The sequence below is a fragment of the Hippichthys cyanospilos genome, chromosome 9, assembly GCF_059441005.1.
Source record: "Hippichthys cyanospilos isolate Australia breed blue-spotted pipefish chromosome 9, RoL_Hcya_1.0, whole genome shotgun sequence".
NCBI classification, from domain to species: Eukaryota; Metazoa; Chordata; class Actinopteri; order Syngnathiformes; family Syngnathidae; genus Hippichthys; species Hippichthys cyanospilos.
The window spans coordinates 4247164-4260899 of record NC_142377.1 but is presented as its reverse complement, the minus strand read 5'-3'; the positions used below and the strand labels follow the sequence as shown (position 1 = coordinate 4260899).

Here is a 13736-nt window from a genome sequence, read left to right as displayed (position 1 = left end):
TTGTCAGATGTGATGAGTGAGTAAATGTAGTGAGTGAATTTGGAGGAAAAGCGTATAAGCTTTTAGTCTGGAAAATACATAAATGCTGGCCGTTCCTGCTGTGCGGGCGCTGGCCTTTTAGTGGCAGTGTAGAGTCATGAATGCATTGGGCGGGTATGGAATACATGCTTTACATTAAGATATGAGTAGAAGAAGAAAGCTGCGCTTCATCTCAGATATTAGTTTTTCACAGATTAAGAAAAACATATGCCTTATAAGAAATAATTGAATTATTGTTATTGTACAACAGATATACAACAAAAAGGTGAGCAGTGCTCCAATTAGTGCATTTGAAATAAATCTGAAAAGATTCAAGAGTTTTGTCATATGCATAGTAATTCAACACAATCAAATTCTTACTCTGTTCACTTCCCAGAGCAGACTACATTCCACAACTGAGCTTATAATAAAGTCGGCGATAAAATAAGAAAACAGTAATAGAGCAATAAGCGCAGTAATAATGAACAACTAATAAATTAATAGACTTACATTCTGAGCATATTATGGAGTAGATGGGGTGGAAGAAACTATACATATGAGGATAAGAGTGCAAAATATCATGTAGTGCAAAATATTATGTATTTAGCAGTTTTCCTGCACTGTTCAGGGTTTGTAGGGGGCATGTGTGCATGCGGTAAAGTGACTGGTGAACAGTAAATAGAATCAATATTATTTAATAAAGATAAGGGCAGCACCTTGGAAAACTGTTTATCAATCAATCAAATCAATCAAATTTTATTTATATAGCCCTAAATCACCGAAGTCTCAAAGGGCTTCACAGATGAAAAGAGGTCGTACAAAGACATCTTTTCAGTATAAGGTACACAACAGCATCCCCTGTCAAAGCTCCCAGAAGGGGAAGGAAAAACTCAAAAACCCGAATTTGGGCAAAATCAGAAACCTCCAGAAGGGACCACAGATGGGAGGAGCCCCCTTCCAGGCCCTATCTCTTCAAACCTCACCGTTCTTAGGTCATGGGTTCAATTTTGCCTCCAGCCTTCCTGTATGGAGTTTGCTTGTTCTCTGGGTGCCTGCATGGTTTATCTTTCAGTGCTCTGGTTATCTCCAACATTCTCAAAACCAAGCAGGGTAGGTATATTGGTCACTTCAAATTGCCTTTAGGTATATTTGTGAGTGTTTATTGCTGGTCCGACAGTTGTCAGTGTCCTGAGCCCCTTCCGTTGTCATCGGTCCGCCATTTTTTTCACGCTGAAAATAGTAATTGTTTGTCCGTCAGACAACAGCCGGTCCCCGTTGCAAACTTCTTTCATAAAAACAACATCTCAAGAATATTGAAAGTGTGCTTTCCGTCAATCGTTGTAATTGTCAGGATAGACATTCCATCAGTCCAACACACCCCTTTTTCTGTCAGAAATACATCGTTTGACTATAATCTGCAATCACTTTATAAACGTGCGTCACATTTTGCCAACAAACAAATCCATCGGCTACAGACTGACAAAGAGTTGGTGCTGACTGACTGCTCACTTCTGTTATTTTCATTGTTTTTGTTTTGATGTTCAAAAGATAAATAGCTCAGGAGAGAGCTATCCCTGAGTCTGTTTGAAAGCATGATGACAAGGATGACTTGTGTATATTTATTTAACTATAAAATGTTTCATTACTTTTGTTTTGCATCTGTTCAACCTCTGAACAAAGCACGATCAACTTGATTTCTAGGCAGTGATGCGAATCAGAGTTTATGCGTTATTGTGCATTCCCGCATAGAATCTAATTCCTTCATGAGTTGAACTACCATATTTTCTGCACTATAAGGCGCACCGGATTATAAGGCGCACCCTTAATTAATGGCATATTTTAAAACTTTTTCAATCACAATATAGTAGTACTCAAAAGTTTAAACAATAATAACGCAAATAATAACTCTAAACTCTCAATAGCATAATAAGTCAATGTCAATATGACCAACCTTGTTCAACTGTAAACACACAAAAGAAACAGGTAAAGCTTACTTTATCAGTTCATTCCCCATCAACGGATCCAGATGTCAATATTCATCCATATATAAGGCGCACCTGATTATAAGGAGCACCATCTGCTTTTTAAAAAAATTAAGGCTTTTTGGTGCGCCTTATAGTGCGGAAAATACGGTAGATTAAATCGCAGCAATTTTGACCATTTATGCTAGGACAAGTGGGCCATGAAGCAAAACAGCTAACCTGATGTTATTAAAAAATTTTCATTTAGGTACGGCAAGCTGCCTTTCAGTCTCTGGGCCGTTTCATCTCCACCTTCGCCAACCCAACCAGTGCAGGCCTCCACTTTCGAGAGGATGGTGGACTACTTGATGTTACCAGGTGTACATCAGAGAGGTAAAGCAGGGGGTACACAGCACTTAAAACTCACACACGACAAATAACAAATCGCTGTCTCTCTTATGCTCATTCACTTGTTGACTTTAAAAGCATAAGACTAAAAAATGCTCGTGAAGACAGAATGTCAGCATAGGTATACCTCAAATAAGACTGCATGCCACACTTGTTCCCACTGAAAAGTAAAAACTAGTCCAAATATTTCACAAATTTGCAAATGGTGATAACGCATAAGTAACTTTTCCTGGAACGCACCCTACATTTGCTAACAACAAGATAAATGAGATCATATCCACCCCCCATTTCCTTCATTAAACAGATTGATGTCAGAAAGCTTTTAGCATATGTGTGCTTGTCATTCTAGCGACTGCACTTTGAACTCCCTCAACTGTGGGGACATAAGCAGCCGCCGCATGGAACGGACGATTGCACACACGCCTCCCAACCAAGATGGCCGTGCCACGCCGTCGCCGGAGCATGTGCTGGCAGCCGAAGAGATGAACTACGACGATAACGGCCACAACTTTGCTCAAGGAGAGGGCCTCCGCAGCTTGGCGCACACTGGCAACAATGCTCGGAACGCCAAAGACACGACGCAGGCAGATGAGAACTTTAATTCCTTCCATTTTTGGAGGCCTCCTCTACCAGACATCAGCGGAGAATTGGAGCTTCTTAACTGTCAAATGGGGGACATGATTGAAAAGAAGAAGGAAGTGGAGCGTAAAGATGAACACAAAGAAGCCGAAGATTTTGGAAGTCTTGCCGATTCCAAGGCCAGTCCCAGTAAAACTACCAGCGACCAAATCCAGATGGTCTTAGACTGTTTGCAGCCACATATGGATGACCCGGATGTCCAAGGTGAGTTGAACCATCACATGTGATACAGTCTTATGCAACCTTTATTTAACTAAGGAACAAACTTGACATAATGGATAGATGGATATAAAATGTCCAAGAGCATATACAGTGGAACCCGGCATACAATATTAATCCCTTTCAGAGTTGGGATCATAAGGCAAAATTGTCGTATAGCGGACAATCGAAACCTATGGTTGGTATGGTATGGTATTAGCTAATCCATATAAAACCCCAGGTAAAAACATCAAGATTGTATATACATATTAAAAATAAACAACAAAATCGTATAATAAGTACTACTCATATGTAATATACATGTATACGATTATCATAAAAAAATATATAAAGGAAACATTCAATTTTATTTACCTTTTAACAGGAGCTACTTACAGCCATAATCCGCAGCCTTCTTCGTATTTCTCGATTATCTCCAGCTTTGTTTCCATACTAATCATCTTACTTCTCCCTTTAACATCATCAGCAATCTTGGGAGCCGTCGCTCACCAATTAAAGTTTGAATTGAGCACTAAAATGCACAATAAATACGATATTGTGAGCACTCACACGCGATCAAGTCTAAAGCATGTCAGCATCTTAGTGACACCATGACAGCGACCAATAGCAGACCCGCAGCTTAGTGATGCTGACCAGTAGAATACTAGCATTTTAGTGACGTCCTGTATGGCGTGACGTATGAGCGTGGTGCGACTTGCAGACATACGCACGCACATTGACCACCAAGTTTGAATTTTGTAAGTGTTGTTGATGCCGTAAAGAAGGAAAAATGCCATAAAGAGGGGGCAAAAAAACTCAATGTGTATGTGTCTAAAATCAAGGTTCCTTCAAACTGAGGTGCACCAATTAATCGGCAGCTCGATTATGAAATCACTCATAACTTTTTGATAATAAATCGTTTTTTGTCACCTCCGTCTCAATTTGTCCAAATGTTCAAAATTTCAGCTACTCTGTTGTATTATCTTAGTTCTGCCTTTGTCCATGAAAGTGGTCTGGTTATCTTTGAGTTGAAACTAAATAAAACGTTTTATTTTTACTATAGAAAAATATGATTTATTCCTAGTTTTGTGTTATTTCCACCAAACAAGTAAATGTATCTGTGAATTTATTTTTGAGCATATTTTTTGCAGTTAATGCAAAAAAAAAAATTTGAACGTTTTTGAATACATGTATGATAATTAAAATGTAAAAAAAATTGATCGATCAATTCATCAAAAAAAAAATATCAACAAATTAATCAATTATCAAACAAATTTTTCATTGCAGCTATTTGAGTTAACTGTACATTCCACCATCTTAAGGAAAATAATGTAGTTCTTTTTTTTGTCATCTTACACACCCTTGATTTAATAGCTATGATTATAACGATACTTTATTTTTAATTTAAAAAAAAAAAGATGATGATAAAGTTTGTGGAATAGGATAATTTCCTGCAGCCCACCTGATGAATGTGACGTTAGTAGTGTAGGGCATCTTTGTGTCGCCATGCCAACAGATCTCTGCCATTCTCCCCCAGCCCAAGTTCAGGTATTGTCTGCGGCTCTGAAGGCCGCTCAGCTCGACAGTCCGTCCGACGACAGTCCCACGGAAAGCCAACCGGCGGACTCCCTGGCTGACAGCCCTGCCGACAGCCTGCCAGTTGAGAGCAAATCGGTGGAGGTTCAGTCCGAGGCTAACGAGAGTCTTTCTAAGGAGGAGCAAATGACGGCAAGCCACTCTGCCACACAAACATTTCCGGTCCAAGAGCAAGGAGACGAGGAGACGCAAACAGGGCCCCTGGAGGATCAGGAAGAGTCTCCACCTGACTCCCCGGTTCTGGTATAAAATCTTTTAAGATGACCCTCTCAAAGTAAAGACATTTGGATTATTTCTGTGGCTTTTACAAGAGTGTTGTCCTTCAGGTGTCTGAACTAATTGAAAGCGTGGAGGAAGAGGTCAAAGATGATTCAGTATGTGAAGATAAGCCTAAAGTCCAGGTCGGTGCTTCTCCTCAGTGCGATTTCACAGTGGTTGGGAATAACTGCTCTGCCAACTCGCTAACTCGTCTTCCTGGCCTGCAGAATGTTATTCCCCAGCAGCTATTGGATCAGTACCTCTCCATGACAGACCCGGCACGGGCTCAGACAGTTGACACGGAGATAGCCAAGCACTGTGCCTTCAGCCTGCCAGGAGTGGCGCTCACTTTGGGTCGACAAAACTGGCACTGTCTCAAGGACACCTACGAAACGCTGGCCACTGATGTCCAGGTAGAAATAACCAGTTCTTTTTTAAGAACTCTTCCTTTTTTAAGTCCATTTTACTACTAGTCACTATTTTGTTACGCTAATTAATTAGTGGCTCATAAGATGAAATGACATGACATGACAAACATGAAATTGAGTTTTCTATTTTCATGGAATGTTGGAGGCCTCTTGGATGATTTTATGATGTTTTACAAGCAACTGCTGCTCATCCACTTGTGCCGCTGCCTTCTCTCTTGCAAGTGGAAAGTGCGGCGCACTCTGGCGTTCTCCATCCACGAACTGGCGGTCATCTTAGGTGACCAGCTGACGGCGGCGGATCTGGTTCCCATCTTCAACGGCTTCCTCAAGGACCTGGACGAGGTCCGCATCGGCGTCCTCAAGCACTTGTACGACTTCCTCAAGGTACGACTGAAGCCTCTGCCTGTCCCAAAGACATTTGTTAGTAGCACACAACCATTTATTTCAAAAGATATACAGTGTTCCTTCGCCACTTCGCGCTTCATTTTTCGCAGCCTCAGTCCTTTACAATTTTTTTTTTCCTTCAAAATGACTGTCACTTCACAGTACCGCATCATGCACTGCAACACTCCCACACTCAGTCCTAAAGCGGAGACTGAAGCTGTCTAACAGCCCTAACACACAATCTTGTTCAAACAAAGGCACCTTTGCTTAAAACTAAATCCAAGGGCGTTTTGGCAAGAACTCTACATGACTCTCAGGCTGTGCGCTCGTGGCCGTGACAAGCTGTGCAGGGATTAACTCGTGGGGGGGGGTGCGTAGAATGACAACACAGACTGCGGCTAGCCCTTTAAGAACAGTTGCAATGCAATGTGGGAATGGGAGAGGGAGATGTAATGGTAGCACTCTGGTGCTGAGGCGAAAGTTAAGTTACTGAGCAGAGCTCATTACTCACTGAGGCACTCTGCTATTTGTTAAAAAAATAAAACTAAGGTTTGTGCCCAAAAGAGACTGTTCAACTTCTACACTATGCTTATGAGATAGGAAAGAAGCATAGAAGCATATGAGCATAGGAAAGAAAGGTAGGGAGACATTTTGGACACTTTATGTACATACAATGTCTGCGGAGGGGTGTCAATCCTCAATTCACTTTTCCGGTCCCCATTAACTGCAAAAGTGAGGGAACACTGTACAATTTTCCATCCTTTTTTCTTCACATAACTCTTGTGAAAGATCTCTGAAAGATATTTACAGAAATCTCTTTTATTCTTCCCTTAATTTATAAATTAAATCAATTACTTTGATATAAAATGAAAAAAAATCTTCAATTTTATGGAGTGAAACAACAGTAACTAAGTGTTCCATTGAACATTTAAAATTTGTATTACAATATATATATATATACATATTTTTTTTACTGCAACAACAAGTGACAAACTATGGGCAGCCTGATTAGTTAGCAACATAAATGGTCAATCCTACTTTTCAGAATTCACTTTTCCGGTCCCCATTAACTCATTCTATGCCAGAGATGTACTTTCATGTTTGTAAGAGTCCAGACATTCAATGCCAGATACTTAAGTATCGGTTTAATACTTAAAATTACCTGAAAATTAATGTCCTTAAGTGTCGATTTAATAATTAAGTATCTGAAAATTAATGTCCTTAATGTACTTAAATATGGATTTAATACTTAGGTATTTTGAATTGAAAGTCCGGACTGATTAAAAAAACAAAAAACAAAACATGCAATAAATGAGTTAAATGCAGAAAACGAGGGAACATTGTACAATTTTCCATCCTTTCTCCATCTTTTTTCTTCACACAACTTTGTTATAGATATTACAGAGTCCTTTTGTTCTTACCTTATTGTATTAATGTAATCAATTACTTCATGAAGTGAAATGGAAAAAAAATCTTCAGTTTTATCGGGTGAAACAACAGTCACTAAGTGTTCCATTGAACATTTAAAATTTGTCACTGGTTGTTGCAGTATAAAGATTATTCTAGTACAAACTATGGGCAGCCTGTTTAGTTAGCAACATAATGATGGAGCAGAATTACTGGCGGTTCGGGCAGCGGGTTCAGGCACCAAGCTAAATGGTTAAACAAGTTCGACTTTGTCCACAAATGTGACTTAATAAAGTTGATTTAATCCCCAGTTTGAAAGAACGCACCACACGTCGTCATGTTTTCGCTTTAGCATATCAGCTGTCCATCCTTGAGAATGAATGTCACCTGTTGCTTCGGGAGCCCACTTGCCAGCCGATGAACGCGTTCTCCATCTCATGCTTCCAGTTGCTCCACGCGGACAAGAGGAGAGAATACTTGTACCAGCTGCAGGAGTTCATGGTGACGGACAACAATCGCAACTGGAGGTTCCGATACGAGCTGGCGGAGTGCGTTTGCCTGACATTTTCGGTCCCGCTGCGACGGTTTGCGCAAACTAAATTCCTTCATCGCTTGCTGCGGCGCTCTACGTAGGCAGCTGATCCTGATCATCGAGTTGTACAGCCACTACGACGTGTATGACTACCTCAGGCAGATCGCACTCACGCTCTGTTCTGACAAGGTCTCGGAAGTAAGGTGGATTTCCTACAAGCTGGTACGTCGCTTATCAGAGCTTACGCTTGCTACGCGTGCGGGCAGACCCTCTGAATCCAATGACAGAATTCAAGTGGGATTGTATGGAGGGATTTGGGGCATCCCCCACGGTTGACTAATACGCCCCATTCTTTTTAACCAATTTGATAGAGGGAGATTTTTTTTCCTCTCCATAATATGGCATCCGATGCTGATGTTTTGTCGTCAGGTAGTGGAGATCCTCCAGAAGTTGTACTCGAGTGGTGCCGATGATTTGGGCGTGAACTTCATCAACGAGCTCACCGTCAGGTTCTGCCATTGTCCAAAGTGGGTGGGACGACAAGCTTTCGCCTTCATCTGCCAGGTGAGCGGGGTTGAGGTTAAAGCGTCTTGGTATTTAAGCCTTCTGCACCGCCTCATGCCATTGTTTGGGGGTGGGGGTCGGCGGGGCCGTATTGTGGCGCGATCCAGGCAGTGGTGGAGGAGGAGTGCATGCCCATGGAACAGTTCTGCCAGCACCTCCTGCCCAGCCTTCTCAGCCTTTCGTCAGATCCGGTGGCCAACGTGCGCGTGCTGGTGGCCAAGGCCCTGCGACAGAGCGTTATGGAGAAAGGTGCGACACTAAAAAGGAACACGGAGGCCTATTAGGCCTATTAGAACTTTTTTCAATTCAGTATTAATGAATGATTAGCAATGTTGTCAATAGCCTGTTATTCCAGAGTATGAACATTTTCAAGTGTATATATAGTGTATAAGTGTGTGTGTGTGTGTATATATATATATATATATATATATATATATATATATACGATCCCAACCGCGGAACAGATTAATCTCGTAAACCGGGGGCCCACTATGTATGTGTATGTATATATATATAATATATATATATATACATATATATATATATATATATACATAATGTGTGTGTGTGTGTGTGTGTGTGTGTGTGTGTGTGTGTGTGTGTGTGTGTGTATGTATATGGGCCCCCAATATACGAGATTAATCCGCGGAAATTAGTTTTAAGGTATTGACGAAAATACAGATTTTTTTCAGATATATAAAGGAATTTTAATTTAATTTTAATTTAATAAGGCGAATTCCATCACAAGAAATGGTCTTTGCACCAAAAATGTAGTTTTGGTTGATGTATTTTTTAGGCAGACCTAGATGACAGCTTTTTGAATTAGACGGATCGTCTATCCTGTCGCGTCTTCCTTTTTGGAGCCTTGGGCTAATACTAGGCTAACTGTCAATCACTCCCCCCTCCCCTCCCCTCTCCTGTGTCGTACGTTCAGCCTACTTCAAGGAGGCGGGCTGCGCCTCATCGGACGAGCTGGAGGAAACGGTGATGGCGCTCCAGTCAGACAAGGACAGGGACGTTCGCTTCTTCGCCAGCCTGGACCCCAGCAAAAGCGTGACGATGGACACGGCCCCCCTCATCTAACCTGCGGACCACCAGCGCTTTTTCTTTTACCAGCACACCCAAACCGGACCCCCTCAACTCACCCGACCTCACCTCGCGGCTGCTAACATAAAAACAAGAGCACACACAGAAACATTGTTCAGGAAATGAGCAGGGCTCAGTTTTTTGTTTTTTTTCTTTTGTTCCTTCACACTAACAGGCTTGACTCTCCAAAGCTAACTGTGATCTTAGCAGTGAACTTTTTTTTGTATTTCTTGACTCCTTTTTGTGTATTTTAAAGGAGCAGGCATCATCCGACGCTCGCACTAACTCAGGGGGACCCAAGCTACAACGTCGCCATTTCGGACCCAAACTTCTCATCTTCCACCTCCTCAGTTTACCAAACCAACAAAATATGTGACGTTGACGACAAAATACCTCCTGGACGTGGGTGGCCTTTGTTTTGGTCAGCCAATAAACAAGCATCCTCGCAAGGGCTGGAGCATACTGTAAGCATCCCCCCTTTTTATGTGTATAGTCTCTCCCGTGAACTGTCAGTGGATCTGATTGAGCGCTTGTACAGTAGCATAAAGACTCATCATCCCCCCCCCCCCGTCCTCTCCCGGGGCACAACGATCAACTTTTTGAGGCGTCCATCTATTTTTGTGTACAGTTTGAACACCTGTGGATTAAGTGTGACGTAATGGAACCAAGGCCAGTGTAGTGAGGGTTTGATATATTTGGGGCACCCTCGTCGGTCCTTGTCACTTGCATTTTTATTTTATTTTTTTAATGATTTCATATGTTGATTTGAGCGGTGTGTGTCTGTGTGTGTGTGTGTGTCGCGGTAATGGCGGCATTGCCTCATTTCGTATGTCAGTTTTATTTTGTCCAGCTCATACTTTTTTTTTTTTTTTTAACATAGAACAGTTAATATATACTGTACATTTTATTGGAAATTATTTTTCTTCTCAATTATGCACCACTTGTTCAAAGATTTTATATCCTAACTTTACAAGATTTACAGACCTTTGTAATATTCCATGGTTTCTTTTAAAAAGACATTTTATGTAATGTTATTTTTAGTACTCGAATTAAAATGAAAATTACACTGACGTGTTTCCTTCTTTTCATACTCATGACAAGACCTTTTATTTCAGCTTACGAAATGCGTCGGCGGAAAAATATCGTCTCTACTAACGAGAGAGAATTCAAGTCACGAAAGACACATAGACACAAGACACCAGCGCTTGCGCCAACATGTCTAAAATACGTTATCACAACCCGTGATGTCCACTTAAAATGCCGGCTTGCCCACGAACGAGACACTAGTTTTTTGTATTGATATTTACTGTGGTCTTCCACTCTTCATCGTTGCTCCTTTCATCCACACTTCCTACCAACAATTTAAGCTGTAGAAAAAACATAACATTTACAATTATGGCTAATGTGCAATTTGACATAAAAGCACATGTAACATACCACATTGGGCTGTTGCTTCTGACATTTGCATTGTTAACACGTCGTTAGCACTTTGACAATGACATCACAAAGGAAGCAATTCACATGACCTTTGGGGTCTTAAGTAAAGTTACATGTTCAAAAACAGAAATATTATTGCTCCTGTGGAATTCCTGGATCCCTGGAAATGTAAGCTAAAAATGTACAATTTAAACATCCTAAAACGGTGTTCTAAAAACACTACAACATCATCTCAAGGCAAACTGGTGAGCTGCATTCATATTTGCAACTGCTACAATTTATGATTAGCGGGTTTAGGAGCAATTTTGATTCATCTTTACATATTTTGATTGTTATGCACGAATGTAAATCAATATGTGTTACCTTTTTGATGCATTTTTATAATTTAATATTCATTTGAAGCGTTTAGGAGCATTTTGGGGGGTTTGGAACAGTTCAGGATATTTACATGTAATAAGCGGCTCTACTTCTGAAAGCTTCACCTACCATTACTTCCGGAATGAATTAAATTCGTAAGTAGAAGTACAACTGTAAAATGCTAAAATCATTTAAAAAAATAAATCACAAAACTGAAAAGTGTCACAAAAAAATAAAACTTAGTGTCAATCGTCAACATATTAGTTCTAATTATAACTAACTATGTCTAGATTACCCGGGTAGAAAAGGCACTCACTGAAAGAGTAGCACAATGGGTGAGATCATCTAACTTGTCTCAAACTTGTCTTTACAATCCACTGAAGTACGTTGACGTTAGTCTTTCTAAACCAAAATGCAATTGGAACATTCTTGAAAAACATTGTTTCTGGCCCACCTGAGTTAGCGGGTCGCAAAAGTTAATGAAGATAATTTGACCTTAACCCCGGGGTGTGCGATGATTTTTCACTTTCTCGTCACCCAACTTGGCCTGACTTTGAAACTATAAACATATTTGCTTTCAATCCCCTATAATGTTCAGTGGCATCAGCCCTACACATCCATATGTGACAATAGCAAAGGTAACTACACTGTATATATTTATGTCATTGAAATAGTAATATTTATGATGTCATAATTACAGTATTATGACTTTTGCATTATGACAGTCCAGACTAAGCCAATCATGGAGGTCATTGAAAGGCTTGCAAATGTCCTAAGTTGGTCTCTAGTGCCACACTGTGGTTTTGGGATGCCAACACAAAAATGTCTTATTGCTGGACATCAGCGGTGACTGTGCGCTGCTCCGCGAGTTGCCGTTGAAAGGATGAATGCGAAACTTGGTGGAAATGCACAATAAAACATCAGGTTTGCAGTATGTCCAAAAATGACAGTATTTCCAGTTTTGAATAGCAGTAAATGAGCCAGACATGGGTTCAATTTAACACCTATAGGGTGTACCTCTCTACCTCGATAGCAAGAATTTATAGGGATGGCAGAGTGGCATATTGAAAGTCGGCATGTTTTGACAATCGAGACAATAGTATAGCCTCCTAGTGTTGTATGCTTGTCCTTTGATATCACACATAAAAAACATGAAAAAGCACGAGTTGGGTCGTTAATAGCGGCATGAGAAAATACCATTTATCATTCCTCACAACAATATTCCTATTTTATTAAAATCTAAATTTACAATTGAATGTTCTTACATTGTGACTCTTTATTTTTTTTTTAAGAAGGTATCCCAATCAGTACAATATATCAAGTAATATTCTTGATAGAATTCTTAGCCATTCTCCGGGTCTGACTTCCATTTGTGTTTCACTTGCGCTTGAAAAGCAACAACTTCCTGTCCCACGCAGTGCTGCCAAAGCTGTGTACCAAGGCCATGTTGCAGTGCTTCTCCAGGTGCTCCCTGGCGTGTTGGCACACATCCCCACGCACCCGAAGGCTCTTGAAGTGGTCAAAGTCCGAGCGCCCGAGCTTCCTGAGCCTGCGAGCCGCCGAGCGGTAGCACTTCCACGGTTGCGCCTCCAGCAGCAGGTGCCGGCTGAGCTCGGCCAGGCGGGAGAGCAGCAGCAGCAGGCCGGCGTCGCCGTGGTTCAGGTGGACCCACATGGTGACAGCCAGGCACAGGGTCAAGTGGAAGCGGGTGCAACTGTGTCGGGCCAGGTGTTCCCGGAGCGGCGCGCAGTCAGCGGTGATGTCCAGCGGCACGAAGGTGATGCCGCCCTGGGCGGGGTTGTTCTCCTGGGCGCGCCGGATGAGGGTCTCGTCCAGGTCCAGGCCCAGGAGGTGAACGTTGGTTCTGCCTGGTGTCTGCACAAGATGCTTGTAGAGAGCCACGCTTAGTTCCTGAGGGAAACAGACATTTCACCCTCAGAAATGGTTTGCTTTTATTAAATAAAAAAACAGGTTGTGATTTTACTCTGAAAGTCAAGTCAAACTTTAGTTATTTCACATCATGTCCCCTCACTAATCCAAAAATGGTATTAAGCGCAAAATTGCATTTGTGGGATATGAATTAGGCAGAAAATCCACTCGTTTTATCCACGTTAGCGTGGCCATTTTGCCACTTGCTGTCAATTGAAAATGACCTTGTTCACCACATAATACGCTGTTATTACTTAATACAAATAGTTATTCAACACACCCCCGAATTACAGCCCACGTCCAGCAGTAGTGTTGTTTGACAGCTGTCGTCGTAACCTAAATCCAAGAGAAGCGTGCTGGGGATCAGACTTAATCGGTTCTCCGGTGGGTTAAAAGTGTAATAATTGATAAAGTTTCCATAAGGCGCCGCGCCGGGATCGTTGCTGTCTTCGTTTGCGTCGGCGTCGTCCACGCAGGTGGCCATTGTGAAGCGCGTGTAACAGCAACGCTCGCTAAAATGCTTCCGGGTGAATA

General features: G+C 41.5%; 2 protein-coding genes across 2 annotated transcripts in view; one reads left to right on the top strand and one right to left on the bottom strand.

The window, feature by feature from the left end:
• Window positions 1-10549, top strand: part of ppp4r1l (protein phosphatase 4, regulatory subunit 1-like) — a 24122-nt gene extending 13573 nt beyond the window's left edge. The window contains exons 10-20 of the mRNA XM_088424412.1: window positions 2248-2372; window positions 2737-3230; window positions 4762-5063; window positions 5147-5221; window positions 5306-5491; window positions 5729-5890; window positions 7745-7845; window positions 7931-8051; window positions 8259-8393; window positions 8501-8642; window positions 9328-10549. Of these exons, the coding sequence (XP_088280538.1) occupies window positions 2248-2372; window positions 2737-3230; window positions 4762-5063; window positions 5147-5221; window positions 5306-5491; window positions 5729-5890; window positions 7745-7845; window positions 7931-8051; window positions 8259-8393; window positions 8501-8642; window positions 9328-9476 (1992 nt within the window). The 3' untranslated portion in view covers window positions 9477-10549. The remainder of the gene's footprint in view (window positions 1-2247; window positions 2373-2736; window positions 3231-4761; window positions 5064-5146; window positions 5222-5305; window positions 5492-5728; window positions 5891-7744; window positions 7846-7930; window positions 8052-8258; window positions 8394-8500; window positions 8643-9327) is intronic.
• On the bottom strand, window positions 10515-13736 carry bcdin3d (BCDIN3 domain containing). The gene is made up of 2 exons (XM_088424413.1): window positions 13483-13736; window positions 10515-13184 (listed from the first exon to the last, which is right to left on the bottom strand). The coding sequence occupies exons 1-2, from the start codon at window positions 13684-13686 to the stop codon at window positions 12651-12653; spliced, it is 738 nt and encodes a 245-aa protein (XP_088280539.1). The 5' UTR covers window positions 13687-13736; the 3' UTR covers window positions 10515-12650.

Excerpts from the sequence above, each read along its gene's own strand:
- bcdin3d (XM_088424413.1), bottom strand. The coding sequence starts at position 13,686 with ATGGCCACCTGCGTGGACGACGCCGACGCAAACGAAGACAGCAACGAT. Across the intron at positions 13,185-13,482 it reads ACGTGGGCTGTAATTCGGGG|GAACTAAGCGTGGCTCTCTA; the intron begins GTGTGTTGAATA and ends TGTTTCCCTCAG.